The 24,597-nt window shown below is 42.9% G+C and overlaps 1 protein-coding gene across 1 annotated transcript in view; it reads left to right on the top strand.

Moving 5' to 3' along the window:
• Positions 1-24,597, top strand: part of ANOS1 (anosmin 1) — a 189,199-nt gene that overhangs the window by 106,715 nt on the left and 57,887 nt on the right. Inside the window, exon 3 of the mRNA XM_065901097.1 lies at positions 3,594-3,656. Coding sequence (XP_065757169.1) covers positions 3,594-3,656 — 63 coding nt within the window. The remainder of the gene's footprint in view (positions 1-3,593; positions 3,657-24,597) is intronic.

Below are 24,597 nucleotides of genomic sequence, written 5' to 3'. Positions count from 1 at the left end.
TTAAAAAATATAAATTTAATATACAGTTATCATCTGAGCAAGTGATGTTGTGAATGTATCTTTCTAGATTAAGTAAAAAAAAAATTGATAGCTACATTCCAAATGATGATCAATGTGATTAGCTGGCTCAGACTTTTTTTTTTTTAAGTTTCTCTGAAATGTGAAGTTTTTCTTCATTGGGCTTGAAGCAGTAGCCTAGGAGGAAATGATTTCAAACAGTTGATCGGCCTGAAACTTGAAAGGCTAAACCACTTGCTAAAATACTAACTTTGATTACTGTTTTTGTTTGTTTGTTTTTGTAGTTTGACGCAGTATGTGTTCACGGCCCTTAAGAGTTGCAGTTGTTTGCTTGTGGTATTACTTCTACTCCCTTCACACGTGGAAGCGAGTTTTACGACTACCTTTTTTTAGCAGTACTTTATTATTATTATTACTTGGAGAAATAGAAAGTGTTTTCTTCTTGTTCAAAGTGTGAGAGAAATGGCTGTCATTTTTTTCCTCTTTGGCTTTTGTTGAAATCATTTTACCTGGCCAGTAGCACCGTAAAGAAATAGAGCTTTGGAAAATTTATCCTGCCAAGATTTACATAAATGTTTACATCTAGGCTGTTCTTGTCAGGTAGTTTTCACAGAGGATTACTAAAGGAAAATGTTGGCTGTCATTAGTAGCATTTTGAGACGTATCTTTAGCTGCTCCTGATTAGTGGTGACTAGAAATGAGGCAAGCATGCAATTAAAATAGAACTTTAAATGAATTGTATATACCAATGCTAGACTTGACAGATGGAGATTCTGGATTAACAAGAAGACAAGTGCATTATGTATTGCTGTTGTTAGCATTTCAGAAGTATGCCCACTTTTGTAAATGATATCTAGTTTTTATAAGGCATTTATTCCACAAGTTGTCAGGAATATGGTTATTTGGAATCATGGACATCACAAAGGATTGACTTTTTTAATGCACTCATTCGTGTCTCTAGTTATGAAAATGCAACTGTATACGTGTAATATCTTGTTTTCATAATTTACATTTTCAGGCAATGACAGAAAGCAAGAATCACATAATTATTCTGAGACATTTTTAGCCACATTGCACTGAACAGTTTTTATATGGAATAAATGCTTGTTGGATGTTTCCCAAGTGAAATGACAGATACTTAACTTGTAAGTAGCTGAGCCTCTGTCCGTGAAAAATCCCCAGGTCTTGTGGTGTGGTCCTGCTCCATTGTAGGCCACTTCTTCAAATGAAAAAATTGCAAGGTATTTTAAAGAGTGCCACTTATTCATATCAAGTAGTCTTGAGAAGGAGTTAGGTCTAAGCATATTTATTAAATGACCAGTAAAGTTTTTAGGCTAGGAGCCAATGTCTTGCAACAAATAAGGATAACTCTGTGGGGTAAGGCACTGGATGTCCCTTTAGGAAGCATAACTCACTCTTTAGGGAGCTCTTGAACTATGTAAGGTAGACAAGTTTTAAACTATTTCATTGCTATTAGAAAAATGGTATTCTTTTAGAATTGTTATATTGGTGAAAAACTGTGCATTTGTTTTAGAACATGCTTGGAAGAGGTGAACACTAACAGACTTGGGACAAGCTTATATAGGTCTTGGAAAAGCATCATTGACGAGCTCAAGTTTTTTTCATTAAAATAACTAAAAATGAATTGTTCATATGCACCATTAAAGGATATAAAATCTAGAATATTCTCACAAGCAGTAGACTGATTCTTAAATGATACCTACATGAACCAAGAAAGAGCCGTTACAGACTCTGTTTTCATCAAATTTGACAGTTCTTTTTTCCCCCCAGCTTTATTGAGATATAAGTGACATATATAACATTGTGTAAGTGTAAAGTGTACCGTGTGATGGTTTGATACACATATATATTGGGAAATGTTTCCCACAGTAAGGCAGTTCTTTTTAAAGTTTAGTGTAAGCACCAGGATTTTCAGGGGAACTTGCTAGACTCTGTACACCTAGTGCCCTTCCCATGAACTCCAAGGTGATGCTTATATTACTGGTCACTTATCGCACTTTGAGAGCAGTGCTGTGACAGACTGACGGTTGATACAGTCAGTAGTTTGTTTTCATATACGCTTTTTTGATTGAAAAAAAATAGCAATGGACATTTGCAAAGTAAATTTCACCACAGAGTCTTCCAGTTCATCTTTAAACTGTGTATTTATTTGACAACAGGGAGGTTACTAGAAAGTAAAGTGAAAATATAGTACAGGTGTATGTTCTGAATTCTACATTATATATGTCTGAAATTTAACTGAGAATTTTGATATCAACTGGAAAATTTATCAGTAATGGAAGTCAGATACATAGAATAACCATGAGCGTCTGGGAACCAGGGTGTGCCAATATTTAGATAACTGTCATTTAACCCTACGAGATGATTAATTTGTACTAATTAAAATTTGCATTAGAATATAATTTGGAGAATCAAATATCCATTCATGCGAATGTAAGATTTTCATTTCAGTCATGAGGCCTGGCTGTTATGTCTTGTTTATTACAATGTATCATATAGATAGTATATATAGTACTATATTTTAAGTGTTATAATTGTACGTTATATATAGTAGTATGTGTATAAAACCTACATTTGCATGTATCTATACTTTGTTCATTCAATAATATTAATTATTACAGTTGTTACTGAACAGTGGATCCCGGCTATTATCTTTGATTTATTAAATCATATGTGTAAATTATATATATGTATTCAAATGGTATTCTGAAGCTCTTACGGCAGAGTCTCATATTCAGGTTTACTCCATACATTTTTTTTTTTTTTTTTTTTGCGTTACGCGGGCCTCTCAATGTCGTGGCCTCTCCCGTTGCGGAGCACAGGCTCCGGACGCGCAGGCTCAGCGGCCATGGCTCACGGGCCCAGCCGCTCCGCGGCATGTGGGATCTTCCCGGACCAGGGCACGAACCCGTGTCCCCTGCATCGGCAGGCGGACTCTCAACCACTGCGCCACCAGGGAAGCCCTCCATACATTTTAATAGAGTAATTAAACTGCGTAAATGGGAATGCTGCTGGATTCACTGAGATAAACACATAAGTTAACAATAATGGCTGTGATATATATAAACATATATATATATACCTATACATATATTTAATGCAATACTTCAGTCACTTACAGAAGAATATTCAAAACACAGCCCTCCGTTGTCAGTTTAAAAGCAAGTTATCGTTAAGGTTGATGAGGAAAAAATTCATCTGTAACAACAACCTTTAGAAACGATTTTTTACTGAATAAAAGTAAGTATCCAAAGTGCTGAGGCTGACAGTGAACACACCTGCTTCTCCTGCTTGTCGCCTCCAGACTCTGCAGCTTTCCTTTCTCGATTGTGTGGAAACGTATGTCTTTCTGTCCCTGCTCGGTCATGACGCCCTTGGCTCGGATTCCTGTGATACACACAGTTACGATGAGCTGCTGATGGATTGGATTTCCTAAGGTCACTAGGAAAAGTAGGCCCTGAGAAGTCAGGAGTGTGCACGGGCGGGTTCTTTCCTTTTGGGCTTTGTTTCTTTCCCGTGTTTACTGATTGGTTTTCACTGTTCATCTCTCCTAGTGCCTGGAGCCCTGCAAGGTGTCCTGGGACCTGCGGAAGCAGCAGTGCCAGAGCTTCTGTGAGGTAAGAGGCCCCATACACAGCCACGGACACTCGGGACGCAATTGCAGGCTGACCACGTGCCAGTGGGTCCTTGGCATGGGAGGGCATCACGTTCTGGGGCTGGGGAAGTTCACTTTCCTTCAGGTGTGTGTGTGTGTGCACGTGTGTGTAAATTCACCTTAAAAAAACTCTCGAGACTTCTTAAAACCTAGCCACCCACTGCTTCCATTATTAGTTAATCAGACAGTAAAACTTTTTTTAGCACCAGTGAAGAAGGGCTCAAGCTGTTGCCCTCCCCCCACCTCACGTTATGGCTCTTCCGTGGGTGATTCTCGGCATGATAATTCTCAAGCTTTTGGAGGAAGCCACCCTTTTATTAGTGGTGGGGTTTCTCCGAGATTTTCACCTGGCTGTTCACCCTCTGGGCAGCCCATACTCTGGGCTGAGGCTTGCCCACGTTTTCCCGTATGCAAGGCGCCTTACTTTCCCCGTGCTCTCAGGTAGATGATGGAGCGTTGCTGTCCCAGACAACCACTGTCTAAAATCATCAGTTGTGCTGAAGAGGGGGAGGGCTGCTTTGCCGCACTGTCTCTTCCAGGGCAAACCAGGGATCCAGAGACCTGCCGTGAAGCAGCCAGGCTGACGGCACGGTGGCCGCTCAGAGTAAGAGCGGTCGGAAAGCCCGCAAGGGCCGTGAGCACGAGAGTTGGAAGAGTCCACTCTGGGGACCAAAGCAACACCGTGGAGGGTGGTGGCGAGGGAATGCCAGAAGACATGCCCGTGCGGCATCAGAGGGAAACGACGCTGCAGGGCTTCTTTGAGTGGATTGGGGGGCTGGTAGGGCACTTCCGAGCTTCTCCAAACAGACACAGTGGTCTGGTCCCACCCCCGTGTGGGAGCTGCCAAGGTGGTCCTGTTGCCTGCGTTTCACCTTGGAGGGCGCACAGATTCCGTTCTGCAAACATGCCTGTGGGCCTGGGGTCATAACAGCGCCATCAGTTTTTTGTTTGTTTTTAATTAATTTATTTATTTTTGGCCGTGCTGAGTCTTCGTTGCTGTGCGTGGGCTTTCTCTAGTTGCGGCGAGTGGGGGCTGCTCTTCGTTGCGGTGCACGGGCTTCTCACTGCCGTGGCTCCTCTTGTGGTGAAGCACGGGCTCTAGGTGCGTGGGCTTCAGTAGTTGTGGCACATGGGCTCAGTAGTTGTGGCTCGTGGGCTCAGTAGTTGTGGCGCACGGGCTTAGGTGCTCCACAGCATGTGGGATCCTCCCGGACCAGGGCTCGAACCTGTGTCCCCTGCATTGGCAGGCAGATTCTTAACTACTGAGCCACCAAGGAAGCCCCAGCTCCATCAATTTTAAGGTGCGTGAAATACAGCCTCAGTCCTGATACCGTCTGACCTTCCCGACAAGCATGGAGATAAGCAGGGCACCCTGTAAGTCCACAGAGCTGTGTGTGGAAGCGTGGAGGCCTGGGAAGCTGGAAATTATCAAGTCACATGGCTCACCCACTGCAGGTGGCAAGACTGCCTCTCAGCTCCATCTCTGACCCCTCTCCCCATGTCCATGTGCTGCTGTGGCTAGATTCCCCTTGGATGGTTACAGGGGCTCACTGTGTTACAGGGTTATTTTAGAAAAGTGTTTAGTGTTGTTTTGGAAAGCTAGAATGGAAGTGTTTCTCAACTGCTAACGTAATCAATACGTGATCTTCCTAATCTCAGTTTTATTTTGCTCCAAAAGTTTCTACTCAGCATTTTGTGACTGGCTGGAACATGGGTGATTTGCAAACTTACGTAATGACATCTGTTGCCGGAAGTACCTGGGGGCTGAGGATTTTACCGTAAGTGAAGTCTTCGGAAGCATTTTGTAGTAGAGTGAACTTTAGAATGCTTCCGATAATACATAGGACTGGCAGGTATTTGAAGTTACATAGCCAATTGCTCTGCTACTGACACACACAGCTAAGCTAATGATTTAGTGTCAAATCGGATAGAAGAGCTCTCCTATGTCTTTTTGTATCTCGTCCTTTTCTGGACGTTGGAGATGACGCAGAGGAGCATAAATCATGGCTTCTGCCCTCCCTCAAGGGAGCTGACATATTACACTTCAGGTTTTCCAGAATATCTTCAGGCTTCTTTAGGGATCCGATCCAAACTTTCCCAGGAAACATGCTTACCTGCCATTCACATGAATGTTTCTTTATATTACATACCTCTTCCTGCATAAAAAATGACCCCCAAACTTAGTGGCTGAACACAGCACACAGTTTCTTTGGGTCAGGAGTTTGGGCACAGCTCAGCTGCATTCTCTGCCCAGCGTCTGTCAAGTCTGTAATCAAGGTGTTGGCTGGGCTGCATTCTCATCTGGGGGCTCGACTGTAGGAGAATCTGCTTCTAAGCTCATTGCAATTGTCAGCAGAGTTCACTTCCTTGCAGTTGTAGGACTGCGGTCCTGTTTCCTTGGTGACTCTTGGCTGGAGTGCACTCTTAGCTCCTAGAAGTTGCCTGTGGTCCCTCCCCATGTGGCCCCCTTCATTGGCAGGTCACAAAACAGCTATGTACTTCTTTAAGGCCAGAATCCTGGTTTCCAGTCTGCTGAGACGGAATTTTATATAACACAACATAATCTCAGGAGTGACAGTTCTTCACCTTGGCCATATTCTATTGGTTAGAAGCAGACACACACACACGGAGGTGATTACACCAGCGCAGGTCATGACTCGGTGGGGCTCATTCTAGGCTGTGGAGGGATTCAGGTCTCTTGAGACATAGAACAGAGAGGTTTGATCAGAAATGGAAACAAACAAGCAATAAACAAAACTGATGAATCTGTGCAAAGACAAGGACAGTAAGGCCATCCCTGTGTCTCCTACATTCTATAATGTGCACTCCTACATTATTTTGTATTCTGTTCTGTACACAGACTGTACATATATATGCTGCTGTAGAATCTAGAGGAACAAGATGTGCCCTGCTGTTCGCTTGGTAAACACATTATCCCTTAATATCACTGACTCTGTGTTGATAGTTTTACATCTGATCCCTGAGAAGGGAGATATAATTGAAACCGTTCTCCCTGAAATTCCAGATGTGATAGTGGGCTTCTGTAATTGCCGTTCTCTCTGAAATAACCGTGAGGACATCTGAACCACATCGGTTTATTAAAATGGGACTCGTGTGTACAAATTGTGATCTGCTGTTGGCAGAAAGGTTAATTGGAACTTGAAAGGTGGGGAAAACAGAGGCCGGTTAATGTGAGGGACTTTGTGGAGAGACCTCAGCCCGCTGGTCCAATAACTCAAAGCCTTAATGTGCAGTTTTAGCTGCTTCGATTGTTCTTATCTCTCTCTGCGTTTTTTTGCTTCTGTTTTATTTTGCAGTAAATGTCTGACTATTATGCTTAAACAGACTGAATCCTGAAAGGACTTGTCCCTGTTTCAGTATTTTTAAGGCTAGTCATTCATTGAGACAGACCCGTCCATGCCCCTGGTCACCACATTATGTATTAAGAATGCGTACAAGTTCCATATTGTCAGGAAGCTAAGCTTTCCCTCGGTAAGAGTTCGGACCCAGAAGGACTCCAACAGAAACAACTAGACTGTTAGATATCTTTGGCCCAATGTGTAGATTTGCAAGATGGTCTGAGCTTTGTCTTCTAAGGCATGAGCTTGCAAACCACACCCCACACAGCAAACCTGGTCTGCCTCTTGTTTTTGTAAGTAAAGTTTTATTGGAACTTGGCCAAACCAGTTTTTTTTTTTTTTTTTTAATATATCATGTATGGCTGCTTCTGTGTTACAACAGCAGAGTTGGGCAGTTGTGATATATCATATGGTCCACAAAGTGGAACCTTTACAGGAAGTCTGGCCCTTTACAGAAAGCGTGTTCCAACTCCTGCTCTAAGAAGAAGAACCACGGTCATAATGATATCACACAACCTCCCTAACCATTCAGACTGTCATGATTTCTTAGCCTGTATTACCAACACCAATTTCTACACATAAAGTATTTTCTTGGTAATTTTAGTCATGAAGTTCTGCTATGTGGAAAAGATTTTCAGGGGCATGTTAATAATAACATACCTAGGATCCATTCATGGCCTCCTCATGTGCTGATCTCTGTAACTTTTCATATGACTGTCTGTACAGTTCTACTTTTGCTACTTTTTCAGGCTGATGGCAGAGTTAACAATGTTATTTTTTAAAATGACATAGTTAAGTATATTAGAACAGGAATCTTTTTTTTTTTAATTTTTCACATTTATTAACTCATCATAGGGGTTCACTCCAGAATATGTTTTCTGCTTTTGCATAACGTATGACCTCTGACAGAAGTCACCATCAGCATTCATTGGGAATGTCTCCAGTATGAATCTTTGGGGGCAAATTAAGATAAACATCTTGTCTCAAGAACCCTTTGGGATCCTGATGTAGCTTACAGAAAAAAGAGGCAGTTCTGGTACAGAGTATTAGGACACTCTGTTCACCTTTTAATGTTTGGGGTAAATGACAGCCCAAGGCTATGGATGTCTCTCAAGCCTAGATCTGAATCATAAGGGATGATTTCTCATGTGTCCTTTTATGAAACATGTTATTTTCCGTGATAGAGACATAGATAGATGGTACTTCATTGCTTTAGTTTATTAACTAGCCATTAGCCCCTTCCTCTTACTTTTATAAAACCTTAAGAAACATGATAAGCTATTACAGTTTTTCATACTAGTCATAAAGTGCATGTTTTCCCATGTTTAAATGTATTTTTCTTACAACTGATGTAATCTTGAATTATAAATGAACATGTCCTTTTCCCTTGTTAACGGTATATAAAATAGTCACGTGTGTTACAGCTGTTGTTGTCTTAGTTTCGTTCTTTTTTTTTTTTTTTTGCGATACGCGGGCCTCTCACTGTTGTGGCCTCTCCAGTTGCGGAGCACAGGCTCCGGACGCGCAGGCTCAGCGGCCATGGCTCACGGGCCCAGCCGCTCCGTGGCATGTGGGATCCTCCCGGACCGGGGCACGAACCTGTGTCCCTTGCATCGGCAGGCGGACTCTCAACCACTGCGCCACCAGGGAAGCCCTCGTTCTTTTTTTAAAAGAGAAATTTATTTATTTATTTATTTTTGTCTGCGTTGGGTCTTCGTTGCTGTGCGTGGGCTTTCTCTAGTTGCGGCGAGCGGGGGCTACTGTTTGTTGCAGTGCGCGGGCTTCTCATTGCGGTGGCTTCTCTTGTTGTGGAGCACGGGCTCTAGGCGCATGGGCTTCAGTAATTGTGGCTCGCAGGCTCTAGAGCGCGGGCTCAGTAGTTGTGGCACACGGGCTTAGTTGCTCCGCGGCAGGTGGAATCTTCCCAGACCAGGGCTCGAACCTGTGTCCCCTGCACTGGCAGGCGGATTCTTAACCACTGTGCCATCAGAGAAGGCCCCTGTTGTCTTAGTTTTGATGACACCTGATACATCTTCGTTTATGCATGGGCTTCTTGCTGAGGAAACACCTCCCATCTTTAATTCTGATGTGTTTGACTTCATAATATCCCTACCCTAGTAGGATGTCAGCTGAGATGTCAACCTTGGCCGTATGAAATGTGCACTAAGGGTCGTGGAAAGCTGAGACCTCACCTGTGTCAGGGGTCAGTCAGTGAGAGAAGCATCCATTGTTGATACTGAGCTTGTCATTCGATCAGCCTGGATTCTCATCAATCCAGTCCTGGTCAGGATGAAATTAGGAATGAAAAAGGGGTTTTCACTCTGCCACAGATGGCATTATTGATTCATTTCTTTGTGCTTTTTGATTTTCAAAATATTTTCCCATATTACTCCATTTGATTTCATAGCAATTCTTAGAAGTTAGGTCTGAATTTTACTAGGCGAACTTTATGGGCAGTGAAATCAGCGCACAAGGAGAAAATGTTTTATTGGCCCAAGATGACGTGGTTCAGAGGCAGAGGAGTAAGATCTAAAATCGAGTGGGTGTGCCTTCTAGTTAACGTTTCTTTCCCACTGTCCTCCATCCCAGACACCTCTGTCTACCCCTGCTCCATGAATGAGCCTATCTCTTTTGTAAAATTGTGGGTCCAACCATTTGTGTGTGAACAGGCTTACTCTCAAATGAGAAGGAAGCTTTGATGATGCAGAATCATAGTTAGTTAAAGGTACTTCAAGGAATTGAAAGAGGAACACGGCTCCTTACTACTTACTGCAGGGTCTCTTTGGCCGTGGGACGTTCCAACGTGACTGGAAAGACACCTCGAAACTAAGGTGTCAGATGTGTCACACTGCTCTTCTTGCTGTCAAAACTTGTCCTGCCTCCGCTGCTCCACAAGCCAGTGTTATGTCTTCACATCTCGGGTATTAAGTAAACGCATCGCTTCAGGAACTGAGGCAGAGCCATCACCTGTCTGGGAATGTCTCTGCAAGAGTTAAAGGTACTGAAAGAAGCTGATGAGAGCTAAACAGGAAAAGGATGTCATCTGCCCCAGGTGTTTGCATGCCGGGGGAAGGACAAGCACGTAGAATTTAACACAAGTCTTTTGCTTTAGTGTACCAGAACGACAGCTGACCCGATTACAATGTCCTTGTGAAGGGACAAGTGGAGATGGACCTTGGTGCTGTTTTTTGAACGTAGTCATATCTTTTCTCTCCTGGGGGTTGGGGATATACCAGAACCTAATAAAATAAAGCTGGCTTTGGGTGCCACACCATGGGATTCATGATACAGTCACCTCTAGTCTTTTGAAAAGTCAACTAGTGAATCGTTCGGAGTCCATTAAATGAAGGTCCAGTATACAAGAGGGACTCAATTTTTATTTAAAAGGTTTGCTCTGTTGGAATATTTTCCCTGAGAAAGTTACAGTACGGCTCCTGAGTCCTCCCTTTAGGGGGGTTGTTCATATTTCGGGGGGGGGGGCAGCACCAGGATGGCTCTTGAGGTGTATGACTGGTGCGTAAGAAGCACAGGTTCTTCTTACTTGTACAGGATGAGTGCTTGAGCAGAAGAGAGATGTTGGTGGGTTAGTCCAGGGTGGCAGTGGTGGAGGTGGGCAGAAGTGGGCAGCACATATTCTGGAGGTAGAGCCGACAGAATCTGATGACACGTTGCGTGGGACGAATCGGGGGAATGAAGCGTTGATGGTAATGGCGGGGTCTTTGTCATGAACAGCTGGGGGAGGGAGCTGGCATGACCTTGAGCGGATACCGACATGGGGGGTATGTGAGAGGCACAGGTTGTGGGGTGGGGGGGGGGAGAAAGGATGGCCAGAGGCTTGGTGTTGAGCCTGCTGTGTCTGAGACGTAAATTAGACCTGCACTCGAGATGTGTCATGGGCACATAGATACATGAGTCTGGAGTTGAGAGATCAGGCTGGACATACAAATGTCATGGTGGATAGATGGTATTTAAAGTCACGAAGCTGGATGAAGTGGTAGAAGGACAAGAGCTTCATGGGTTATGTCCTAAATCAGTCCTGCTGGTGGACTAAGGGGGGGCTGTTAAGATGGGAGAAGGTCCACGTGAGGGTGGAGTTCTAAAGGACACATGGCAACAGCTTTTCAAGAAGGAAGAGGTGATCAGTTGCACCTGCAGGACCGTGGAGGTCTGAAAATTGGTCACTGGATACTGTGATGCACAGGTCGCGGTCGACCTTAACAAGAGCAGAGTTAGCGGGTGGCTGCAGAGAAAGCCTGATTGATGTGTTCCAGAGGAATGGTAGGGAGAGACGGAGAGAGGAGGGGGTATGAGAACATTTCAGAGAGCACGGATTGCTGTGGAAGGTTGTGGGTGAAGGGCTGAGCAGGGTAACCCCACATTATATCACGTTTGGGGTGAAGAAATCATCCCGTAGTCTAAGCAGATGGGAACTGTCCTGAAGAGAGAGGGTGTATGATGCTGGAGGAGAGGGGAGAACTGCAGAAGCACGTGACCTGAAGCGGCAGTGGTGTCCACTGCACCATGTGAGGAAGGTTGGACGTGGGAGTAAAGGACCGTGCCTCCTTGTCGCGGGACGAGGTAGCGATTGAGAGCACACGGGCCAGCTTCCGGTGTATAGGCGGGTGTGAAAGGGGATTCGTGGAAGTGTCCGTCTCAACGCTTCACTTTTCTCCGTGAAATGGGGTGGTTAGCTGAGAGTGATGGAGCCTGGGGTGACCAGCACGTAGCATATTTTCCCAAAAGCGTTAGCTTTTATCACTGTAATGAATAAACTTTTATTTTTTACAAAGGATAAACATTTACCTTTTATATTTTTATAGTAAAGTATTAATGATATAGTCTGGATTGTGGTCCTTGGTCAAGGTGCAGATTTGGTCCAAGTTTCCTTTTCCACTTAGTGAGGGTGGGAGTAATGGAATCGAATCGTTTCAAGGAATGCTGAAGATTTTTATAATCGTTATGAGATCCCCTTTACCATCATCTTATAAAGGAAGCTGTCCTTTTTAGATCAGATTTCACAGTCCTGGAGAATGAGGATATCAAGAATATTGAATGACGTTTTATGGTCGTTCAGTAAATTATCCACTGGGTGGAACGTGTTCTCCATGGAATGCAGCCTTTTTTTTCTTTTCATTTTTTTAAACAGTGAGGCTCAATTTTCATTGAATTTTTATGTGTTGCTGGGGAGTATACCATGAGACTCTATTGAGGAGAATTGATGAGTTTTGAAAATTTATAAGAGGCTGAGACTGGAGGCTCTTTTGAATGATTTAAAGACCTATCCTGTCTCAAAAGAGGGACTAGCCAGGTAGCTACACAAGGAGTCAGGGGAATATCATAGAAGTTACAAAAGCATCTAATTTAAGTAAAAAATCAAAGATGCATGTAAAGCACTTAAACAGTGTCTGAACATAACAGACATTGGATAAATAGTAGCTCTTTTTATTATGATGGCGGAGGGCCAGGTCGCCACTTTGGAATTCTATGACGGGTCAGTAGAAGACAGCCTTAAAAGGTCCCACTCGAATAGTAAATGTACGGGAGGAAATGTACAACAGATGCACACAACTCTGTCCACAAGTTGAAGTTCCTTCCTAAGACCACCTGGGTGGGAAAGAGGAGAGACAAGTGGCTGGGTCAAGGGCTTTGATTTTGGGGAAATGGTTTTTGTGTTTTTACCTTGAGAAGACTTTGAATACATTTATAAGCCGAGGGGAAATGACCGTCATCGGGAGTGTGAAGTGGGAGATTCGTTGGGGGAAAAGCCCAGATTTCTGGAGTCAGAAACTAGGCTTGAATCAAGTTTCAGTGCAGAGATGGAGAGACTCAGCTCCCGCAGATGCCAGCTGCAGCTCCCCGGGGCCAGAGCAGCGCTTCCCAGGCTTGGTCCTTCACACATCTCCTGGAGTCTTGCTGAAGTGCAGATTCTGTCATAGCAGGCATGGGCTCTCAGCGCGAGAGTCTCCGTTTCCTCAGCAGTTCAGATGCTGCTGGGTGAAGGACTAGTAAGTGTGTGGATGCCCCTTCTTTGATAGTGGGGTTCCCTATAAGCTCTCACTTTGAGGTGCCTACTGATGAAGTCTTGTGATTTCTTCTGTGGTATTCTATAGAGAGAAAATGTGCAATGGCGGATAATGATTGAAAATAAAGAGATGGAAATGGTTTTTTAAAAGTGGAAGGGCTTCCCTGGTGGTGCAGTGCTTATAGGCAGATCCCACATGCCGTGGAGCAACTAAGCCCACGAGCCACAGCTACTGAGTCCACGTGCCTAGAGCCCATGCTCCGCAACAGGAGAAGCCATGGCAGTGAGAAGCCCACGCACCGCAACGGAGAGTAGCCCCCGCTCGCTGCAACTAGAGAAAGCCTGAGCACAGCAACAAAGACCCAACGCAGCCATACATACATACATACATACATAAAGAAATCAATCCCTCACACTTTTATCATTCAAAACGCAGAATTATAATTGTCGGTTTGTCTCTGTCCCCAGACGGAAGGTATTTCACTGGGTACAGAATTTCCAGTTAGCAATTTAAAAAAAATGAGTTGTTTAAAAATCTTTTCGTTTTCTTTTGTCTTGTATATTTTCTGAAAAATCTCCAACATTCTTTTTCTTTCAGCTGTTTATAAAGAATCTTTTTATATCTCTGTCTGCTTTTAAGTGTTTCTTTCTGTGTCTAGTTTTAATATGATTATGGATACCTTGATGGCGTGGCCTTTATGTGTCTTCTGTTGGGGGTCACTAAGTTTCTTCTAATTGTGGGATAATAATTTTAGTCAAATTTTAAACACATGGGCCAATTATTTTTCTGCCCCATCCTCTGTGTCCTGTCTTCTGGGGCCCTAAATATATATGACAGACTTTATTTGGTCTCCTGGGTCAGTCCGTCTCTGATCATGTTTTTTGCTCATTTTTCCCCCAGTGTCTGCTTCATTTTGATAGTTTTTGTCATTGTGTTTTCAGGTTCCCATCAAGTGATCTTTTCTTCTACAGTGTCTGACACTTTTTAAATCCTCTCTGGCATGGTTTTGTTCCTTCACTTTTACTTCTGGAAGTTCCATGCAGGTCCTTCCTGCATCTTCTGTTCCTCTCCTCCGTGTCGATGTTTTCTTCTACATTCCTGGGCATATAGAGCATATTTATAACAACCTTTTATCGATAAATGTCCTTTCCTGCTAATTACATCACCTGTGTTGTTTCTGGCTCTGTTTCTTTAGATTCTCTGTTTCCCTTTTGCTTGTGTGTCATAGTTTCCTGCTTCTTTGCATGCCTGACGATTTTTTTTTAAAGTACTTTTTAAAAAATAATTAATTTTTGGCTGCCTTGGGTCTTCATTGCTACGCACAAGCTATCTCTAGTTGCGGCAAGCAGGGGCTACTCTTCGTTGCTGTGCGCGGGCTTCTCATTGTCGTGGCTTCTCTTATGGCGGACCACGGGCTCTAGGCACGTGGGCTTCAGTAATTGTGGCACGCGGTTTCAGTGGTTGTGGTGCATGGGCTTAGTTGCCCCGCGGCATGTGGGATCTTCCAGGACCAGGGATCGAATCCGTGTCCCCTGCCTTGGCAGGCGGATTCTTAACCACGGAGCCACCAGGGAAGTCCAGCATGCCTGATGATTTTTGACTGGATGTCAGATTTGCGTGTTCTGAATTTTGCTGTATTTTGTAAAAAGCATTCGATCGTTCTGGCATGTAGTTACTTGAGATCAGTTTGCTTTTGTAGAGACTTGCTTTTAAACTTTCTGAGGGCAGATTCAGAGCAGCCTTTAGTCTAGGGCTGATTTGTCCCCATTACTATAGTGATATTTTTCTGAGGACCCTATCTGATGCCCTGTGTATTATGTATCCTTTCTGCTCTGACGGTTAGAATGTGAGGTAGTATCCTGCTTAGAACTCCAGGAATTGCTTGCTCTAGTGCTTTCTGTCTGTTCCTTCCCCGGTCTCGTGTGCTTTCACCTCATGCAAGTTCAAGAAACAGACTTAATGGACACAGGGAACAGACTTGTGGTTGCCAAGGGGGAGGGGGTTGGGAGAGGGGTGGGGTGGGAGTTTGGGGTTAGCAGATGTGAGCTTTTACATGTAGGATGGATAAACAACAAGGTCCTACTGTAGAGCACAGGGAACTCTGTTCAGTGTCCTGGGATAAACCATCATGGAAAAGAAGATGAAAAAAAAAAAAGAATGTTAAAAGAAAGCATTATTCAGCCCAAAACTTGAGGGAGGGGTCCCTCACAGCTCTCTGGGTTTCTCTTTGCCTAGTTCCATCCTTCCTGATTTTCTGCCCACAAGACCTACTCGTTTCAGCCTCCTCAAACTTTGATCTCTTTCTCCTCGACTCAGAAAAGCTGCAGGACGACCTTTGGGTCACCCCTCCTCGCCCTGTGGACTTGAACCTACCCGCAGCCGTGCATTACCGGCCATCTCCGGGCTCACCTCATTTGTGTGCTCTCTCAGGGCGTACAGCCCCGTGCTAGCTGTTGGCCATTGTCTGCTGTTAACATATATTCTGTCCAGTTTTATGGTTGTTTCCAGAAGGTCAGTCCCCACATTCCTCCACGGGCATACGTCGAGGGTTTTTGGCAAATAAACCAAATGAATTGAAGCTCTCCAGACTGTGCCCTGGCTACTCTGGTTTTGCACAGTTGGTTCTTTATGGCTGAAAAGACACTGACATTCAGACGGTCCTCTTCACCCCTGCCTTTCTTCATTTAAGACCGCTGTCACATCTTCTGAGCGCCTTCTTTGACAACTTCGCGTGAGCTCGTGTCTCTCCTGTGTTTAGTAACTGATATGGTCATTTACGTTTTAGCGCTCCTGAAAGGCAGGCAGAGTGGAAGCAGAGCCGTGACTGCCTTCTCCTTGTCCCTGTAGTATGGCACACTGCTGGACGCTGTCGAGGCGTGTTTTGAATATGCGCTCCCCGTTCTCGTGGGATTTGTACATGTCTGTGACAGTGCGTATGACGTCGTGGTTTTGTTGTTTCAAAGTCTGTCTCCTACAGAGGATTCTGGACTTCTCCGGAGAGGGATGGAAGCTTATCTCCCTTTCACATTTGTGCTTTTCTGGCTAATTAATCAATATATTGCTCTAACCCAGAGTCTTTGAACTCCGACACTCTTGACATTTTTGGTTAAATACTTCTTTGCCATGAGGCTGTCCTGTGCCCTGTGGGATCTGTAGCAGCATATCCCTGGGTTCTACCCACTCACCAGATGCCAGGAGCGCTCCCCTCCCGGTTGTAAGGACCAAAAAATGTCTCCAGGCCTTGCCTTTTCATACTCTCTGTGGGGCAAAAGTCACTTCTGCTGAGAACCCTTTTGCTAACCTATGGTATTTGTAATTTCCCTTGCACATTATAATGAGGAAATAACATTCTATTCACATTAGTTTCTAGTTCACTTTGCGATGGTACCGTCAGTCTAAAAGTATGCTATCCATATAGTAGTGTATAAACAAAGGAAGAGAAATTTCAAGGAAGATTTCTGCGATCCTGCGATTTATAAGAAGAAATATATGCATTTGGTCTTCGACCCCCTTCTTGGCACAGAGGTCCTCGGGAATGTCCTAAGTGGTGAGAGCTCTCACAAGGTGTCTTTTGTTACTTTAATGAGGTGACCTTGGCAAAGCACCTGCTCACAGGGGGCTGGTTGCCAGTGGAGCAACCCTGTAGTTAGGGGTTGGAACTTTCCTCCCACCCTCTGACTTAAGGGAAGAGGGGAAGAGCTGGAGATTGACTTCAGTCCTCAGCGGCTGATGAGCTGCTCAGTCATGCCCGAGTAATGAGGCCTCCATCAAACCCCCAGAGGACCGGGTTCAGAGAGCTTCCTGGTTGGTGAACACGTGGAGATTTGGGAAGAGTATCTTGTGTCCTTTCCCCGTACCGTGCCCTATGCACGGCTTCCGTTTGGCCGTTCCCGCCTTACATCCTCTTGTAAGAAACTGGTAATACAGTAGGTAAAATGTTTCTCTGATTTCTCTAGCAAACTAATTGAACCTGAGTGGGGCTTGTCGGAACCTCCAATCTGTAGCCCTTTGGTCAGAAGCACGGGCGACAGCCTGAACTTGGAACTGGCCTGTGCAGAGGCAGTAGGGGATGTCGTCCTGTAGGACTGAGCCCGTGACCTGTGGGGTCTGATGCCGTCTCCAGGAAGATAGTGTCACAATTGAGTTGAGTTGTGTAAACACCCAGCGAGGGTCTGAGAATTGCATGGTGTGTGTGCGGGGAATGCCCCCGCCCCGGCTGACATTGGAATTGGGAGTACAGACCTTTTATAATTTCTAAGACTGTGAAAGTGTATCTCTTTTCTGAAGTATGATTTTGCTTGTAACTTGGATGGGACAGGATTTGCAAAATTCTCTGAGATGGAAACATGTTAGAAACTTAAAACTACAAATCAGAGTAAATATGTACATTTAACAACTTGACAGTTTATTCCTCCTCAAAAGAAATTTTTCATATGAGTATTTTAGGTAATCTATAATTAACCTCTTGTGTTTCTCATTGTTTTTTCGTTTTTGTTTTTGTAGAATTTCTAGAATGATGTTTTAAAACTGTAATACTTCTTTTCGGGGCTAGCACTGATTTCAGCATGATTATGTGGCAGAACCTGTGCCAAGTGTTTCATATACGTCAATGCTGAGGGTAATAGTACACAATAAGTATTATCGTTATTCCCCTTTTACATTTGGAGAAACCAGGACGTGCGGCACTGATGTTGTCACCACAGCATGCAGCTCCTACCTTACTGATGTAGTTGCCGTGCCATGAATGGAGTACCCTGTATTTGCTTCTGCCCTCGTACTTGTCATTCTTTCCCTCTAGAATAGCCCTCTGCCCTTCCACACCACACTTACCCAGTTAACTCGTGCTAAGTGTTGACGACCTATCTTAAAAGCTTTCTCCTTGTCTAATCCTCTTTCGACCTCACGTGTGCGTACCTGCGTTACCGCCTGTGTCTACCTCTATTTGAATACAAACGAAACTGCTTAATGATGTCACCTGTTTGTTAGTAGAGACATAAGCTGTAAGCATAGTGCGTTGTCACTGTCCTGCTTTCCTTCTGTTCATCTGTAGCTTCCCAGTACCTAGAATGCCAGTTTGGCTTCTGAGTCAGTATATAAAGGCTTCGCGGGGCTAATGATTCATAGACATGCCTGGTAGCTCGTAGTAACAAAATGCAGGACGAAGGGGAGAGAGGGAGATGGTTGTCTATCAAGTGTCCTAACTGTCCCTGATTCTCTGGAAAATTTTGAAGTTTGGGAATTATTTTTGTGCCTGGCGATCTTCCAGAGATCTTCCAGCATGATTCCGGAGTGACGCTCCCAGTGGAGAATTTGACCGTTGATAACCTCATACAGTGTGTCACATTTGCCTTCAAAATAAATAGCAAAGCCAAGGAAGAGGAAGCCGAGATAAACATATGTAAAGATGACTCTAATTTAGCAAAAGCGACATGTACTCCTAGGAAAGTGACTGTTTTCAAATACGTGTTTCTGATTTTCTCCTAATTTTACAGTATTCATGGCCAAGGTCTACAGTTTGCCTGGGAACCAAATTGACTGTAATCACATTTAATAAATTAGGATGTGTAACTGAGTTTCCAAGCAAATTATAATTTCATTTCCAAGCATAAATTAGAAACATTTGAACTGAGAATGCTTTTTCCTATTTCATGCATACTCAGCATTTAGATGCCTTCCTTGAAAGATACAACTGGTAATTTGGGTTGTTTTTTTAAACAGTATAATGTCTTTACTTTTTATAGAAGTTATATATGCCCATTGAAACATTTATATAACAAACTGCACAGGACACTAAAACTTAACCTTTACTCCAAAGTCTACCATCTGGAAATAGCCATGGTTACCTGTGCAGAGGAGTTATCATAGCAAACCTGTCGTTAGAAATTCCTGCTTAAAAGGTTGGCCCTTGGCTGGCTTCTGGAAACTTGGGCTGGGGGAGATTTTCCCACCAATCCCTAACTGAGAAGAGGGGCTTACTGTTCTAAACTATTTTTTTTTCCTTCCCTGTATTTTATTTATTTATTTATTTTTTAACATCTTTATTGGAGTATAATTGCTTTACAATGGTGTGTTAGTTTCTGCTGTATAACAAAGTGAATCAGCTATACACATATATATATATATATCTCCATATCCCCTCTCTCTTGTGTCTCCCTCCCACCCTCCCTATCCCACCCCTCTAGGTGGTCACAAAGCACCGAGCTGATCTCCCTGTGCTATGCGGCTGCTTCCCACTAGCTATCTATTTTACATTTGGTAGTGTATATATCTCCATGATACTCTCTCACTTGGTCTCAGCTTACCCTTCCCCCTCCCCATGTTCTCAAGTCCATTCTCTACATCTGCATCTTTATTCCTGTCCTGCCCCTAGGTTCTTCAGAAACATTTAAAAAAATATTTTCCATATATATGTGTTAGCCTGTGGTATTTGTTTTTCTCTTTCTGACTTACTTCACTCTGTATGACAGTCTCTAGGTGGACCTCACTAGAAATAACTCAATTTCGTTTCCTTTTATGGCTGAGTAATATTCCATTGTATATATGTGCCACATCTTCTTTATCCATTCATCTGTCTATGGACACTTAGGTTGCTTCCATGTCCTGGCTATTGTAGATAGAGCTGCAGTGAACATTGTGGTACATGACTCTTTTTGAATTATGGTTTTCTCAGGGGATGTGCCCAGTAGTGGGATTGCTGGGTCATATGGAAGTTCTGTTTGTAGTTTTTTAAGGAACCTCCATACTGTTCTCCATAGTGGCTGTATCAATTCACATTCCCACCAGCAGTGCAACGGTGTTCCCTTCTCTCCACACCCTGTCTAGCATTTATTGTTTCTAGATTTTTTGATGATGGCCATTCTGACCGGTGTGAGGTGATACCTCATTGTAGTTTTGATTTGCATTTCTCTAATGATTAATGATGTTGAGCATCCTTTCATGTGTTTGTTGGCAATCTGTATATCTTCTTTGGAGAAATGTCTGTTTAGGTCTTCTGCCCATTTTTGGATTGGGTTGTTTTGTGTTTTTTTGATATTGAGCTGCATGAGCTGCCTGTATATTTTGGAGATTAATCCTTTGTCAGTTGCTTCATTTGCAAATATTTTCTCCCATACTGAGGGTTGTCTTTTCGTGTTGTTTATGGTTTCCTTTGCTGTGTAAAAGCTTTTAAGTTTCATTAGGTCCCATTTGTTTATTTTTGTTTTTATTTCCATTACTCTAGGAGGTGGGTCAAAAAGGATCTTGCTGTGATTTATGTCATAGAGTGTTCTGCCTAAGTTTTCCTCTAAGAGTTGTATAGTGTCTGGCCTTATACTTAGGTCTTTAATCCATTTTGAGTTTATTTTTGTGTATGGTGTTAGGGAGTGTTTGAATTTCATTCTTTTACATGTAGCTGTCCAGTTTTCCCAGCACCGCTTATGGAAGAGGCTGTCTTTTCTCCATTGTATATTCTTGCCTCCTTTATCAAAGATAAGGTGACCATAAGTGTGTGGGTTTATCTCTTGGCTTTCTATCCTGTTGCATTGACGTATACTTCTGTTTTTGTGCCAGTACTATACTGTCTTGATTACTGTAGCTTTGTAGTATAGTCTGAAGTCCAGGAGCCTGATTCCTCCAGCTCTGTTTTTCTTTCTCAAGATTGCTTTGGCTATTCGAGGTCTTTTGTGTTTCCATACAAATTGTGAAATTTTTTGTTCTAGTTCTGTGAAAAAATGCCATTTTTTGGATAGGGATTAGTTTGATAGGGATTAGTAGTTTGATAGGGATTGCATTGAATCTGTAGATTGCATTGGGTAGTATAGTCATTTTCACGATGTTGATTATTCTAATCCAAGAACATGGTATACCTCTCCATCTGTTTGTATCATGTTTAATTTCTTTCATCAGTGTCTTATAGTTTTCTGCATACAGGTCTTCTTTTTTTTTTTCCACATCTTCATTGGAGTATAATTGCTTTACAATGGTGTGTTAGTTTCTGCTTTACAACAAAATGAATCAGTTATATATATACACATATGTTCCCATATCTCTTCCCTCTTGCATCTCCCTCCCTCCCACCCTCCCTATCCCACCCCTCCAGGCGATCACAAAGCACTGAGCTGATCTCCCTGTGCTATGCGGCTTGCATACAGACCTTTTGTCTCCTTAGGTAGGTTTATTCCTAGGTATTTTATTCTTTTTTTTTGTAATGGTAAATGGGAGTGTTTCCTTAATTTCTCTTTCAGGTTTTTCATCATTAGTGTGTAGGAATGTAAGAGATTTCTGTGCATTAATTTTATATCCTGCTACTTTACAAAATTCATTGATTAGCTCCTAGTAGTTTTCTGGTAGCATCTTTAGGATTCTCTGTGTATAGTATCATGTCATCTGCAAACGGTGACAGTTTTACTTCTTCTTTTCCGATTTGGATTCCTTTTATTTCTTGTTCTTCTCTTCTGTGGCCAAAACTACCAAAACCATGCTGAATAATAGTGGTGAGAGTGGGCCACCTTGTCTTGTTCCTGATCTTAGTGGAAATGGTTTCAGTTTTTCCCCTTTGAGAATGATGTAGGCTGTGGGTTTGTCATATATGGCCTTTATTATGTTGAGGTAAGTTCCCTCTATGCCTGCTTTCTGGAGAGCTTTTGTCCTAAATGGGTGTTGAATTCTGTCAAAAGCTTTTTCTGCATCTATTGAGATGATCGTATGGGTTTTCTCCTTCAATTTGTTCATATGTTGTGTCACACTGGTTGATTTGCATATATTGAAGAAGCCTTGCATTCCTGGGATAAACCCCACTTGATTATGTGTATGTGTATGATCCTTTTAATGTGTTGTTGGATTCTGTTTACTAGTATTTTGTTGAGGATTTTTGCATCTGTGTTCATCAGTGATATTGGTCTGTATCAAGAAAAAAAGGGAGAAGACTCAAATCAGTAGAATTAGAAATGAAGAAGGAGAAGGAACAACTGACGCTGCAGAAATACAAAGGATCATGACAGATTACTACAGGCAACTCTATGCCAATAAAATGGACAACCTGGAAGAAATGGACAAATTCTGAGAAAAGCACAACCTCCTGAGACTGAACCAGAAAGAAATAGAAAATATAAACAGGCGAATCACAAGTACTGAAATGGAAACTGTGATTAAAAATCTTCCAACAAACAAAAGCCCAGGACCAGATGGCTTCACAGGCAGATTCCATCAAACATTTAGAGAAGAGCTAACACCCATCCTTCTCAAACTCTTCCAAAATATAGCAGAGGGAGGAACACTCCCAAACTCATTCTGCAAGGCCACCATCACCCTGATACCAAAACCAGACAAAGATGTCACACAAAAAGAAAAGTACAGACCAATAGCACTGTTTCTAAACTGTTGACACCTGTTTCCTTCTGGGAGTCTGGGTTTTGGTACAGGCTACGCAGGAGGTGCCTATGTGACCAGCCCCCCAGAAAAGCTCTGGGCTTCATGTCTCCCCTGGACTTCTCTGGTTGACAGCATTTCACACGTGTTGTTACAACTCATGGCTGGAGGAATTTAATGCATCCTGTGTGACTCCACTGGGAAAGTTTGCACCTGGTTTCCTCTGGACTTCTCCCCATAGGCCTTTCCCTTCTGCTCGCTTTGCTGCAGTACATCATAGCCCTGAATACGGGTGTCCTAAAATTAAGTTCAAGATTTCTTGCTCCATTCCTTCTAACCTACCGGTTTTTTAAGGCCTATTCTTTTAATTTTATTATATCATATTACCTTTTTAAACTGTAATTCCTACTTTTTTCAATTTTAGTTCTATATTTATGTGGATGACAAAATGATTAGTAATTCTTTTATGCTAATTTCTTTATTTTTGGCTTTCTAAATTAGATCATGTCTCAGTGTCTTTTAAAAGATACCATTTTCTTTGAGATTATTCATGACAGGCTCTGCCTACTGTTATACCTGATGTCCAGATGGGTTTGCACAAACTTTTTTCTCACATAATATATAAGTGTACGCTTTATATTTTTTTCAGGGGGTGCTGTGCTAGCCCATCTACTCTTTATTTCTGTCAACTTGTGGAACAGCTGAATTTTACCATTGCATAGTTTTGCAAGAAAGGCTCATGAGTGTTATATTCTCTGAATCTTTATGTCTTTGAGAATATTTGTCACATGTTTATTTGAATAACAACTTAGCTGATTTTATATATATATATATATTCTTTAGTATTATATGGCCATTGCTGTATTGCTGTCACACCTTACATTTTATAGAGACAAATTAACCTGGGAGAAACCTTATTTTCTCCATCATAATGAACTTGCCTTTTCTACCTGGATGCCTGAAAAATTATATTTTTATCCTCAGAGTTCAGTAGTGCAAGCTATATCTCAGCGTTGCCCATTCTTATCAGTATTCGTGGAGTATAACTGCCCTTTTGATTTATATATATATATATATATATATGATTTACATATATACAGGTATATAAGTGTGTGTGTTTGTGCACCCGCGTGCATTTTTCCCCTCTGCTCTAGTCCTGGATATTTCCGGAGTGCTAGAAGTCCCCAGGTTATCCTAGTAGGGAAGCAAGTTGAAAGCCATTGGCTTAGCCATCTTCTAATTTTACCCTGAGATACAGGGCAGCCCTTAGATAAACGTTGGCCCACACTCTTACTTGTTTGTGATTTTGGATAAATTACGACCTCCCCGAGCTTCTGTCTGCTCATTTGTGAAATGGAAATAATCCTGGCTGTAGGGCCTGGGGGAGGAGTACGTGGGGTGAGCTAGGGAAGCAGCTGGTAGAGGTGACGGGGTGGGAGACCCTCGGCAGCTGTTAGCGATGACCTACCACGGCTGGTTCCTCGGGTCGTCACTGGTGAGGGTGGCGGGGGTGGTGGTGATGATGGTGGAGAGCTCACTTCAGGGGTCCACAGCCCTGAAGGTTGCACGCCTGTGTGTTGGCTGGAGCCAGGAGACAGCCCCCAGGCCCTGGCTCTTCGCCAAGGCTGTGTATTGAGATTGGGTACATGTGCAGTTCTGGTGAATGGAACGAGACACCAGATGCAGAGTTTTCTCCGTATCTGAGGCTTCATATTTATAGGATCTCTAACGTATTAGTATATGTTACCGAATTTGATGTGTTTGTGTTCATCATCCCATGATTGCTGCACAAATTATGTTATTGCATCCAAGAACAGTTCGTTACTATTGTTAGTATTTCATTTCGTTTTTACCATTTGCCACAAGAAAGATCAGCTTAGTGTGTTGCCTAGGTGAGGCACTGAAAACACATTTGCGTTTTGGGCTAAGAGATAGGATGTAGGAGAGACTTATAAGAATTAATTAGTGTTGTGTAGAATGTTAGTTAAAATATGGGGGAGTTGCCCCTTAAAGCAACGCACCCAAGGGCATTTTCCTTCACCTCTTTGCTTTTTTGAGCCCGTCCTTGGATGCATAATGACATCCTTTAGGCACTAACTACCCTAAAAAATACGTGATCTTTGAAGACTATTCTGCTCTTATTTTTGTATATGGACAGGGCAGAAAAAAACAAACA

Source organism: Phocoena phocoena, chromosome X, assembly GCF_963924675.1.
Source record: "Phocoena phocoena chromosome X, mPhoPho1.1, whole genome shotgun sequence".
Classification (NCBI taxonomy): domain Eukaryota; kingdom Metazoa; phylum Chordata; class Mammalia; order Artiodactyla; family Phocoenidae; genus Phocoena; species Phocoena phocoena.
This window is presented reverse-complemented; position numbering and strand designations above follow the sequence as displayed.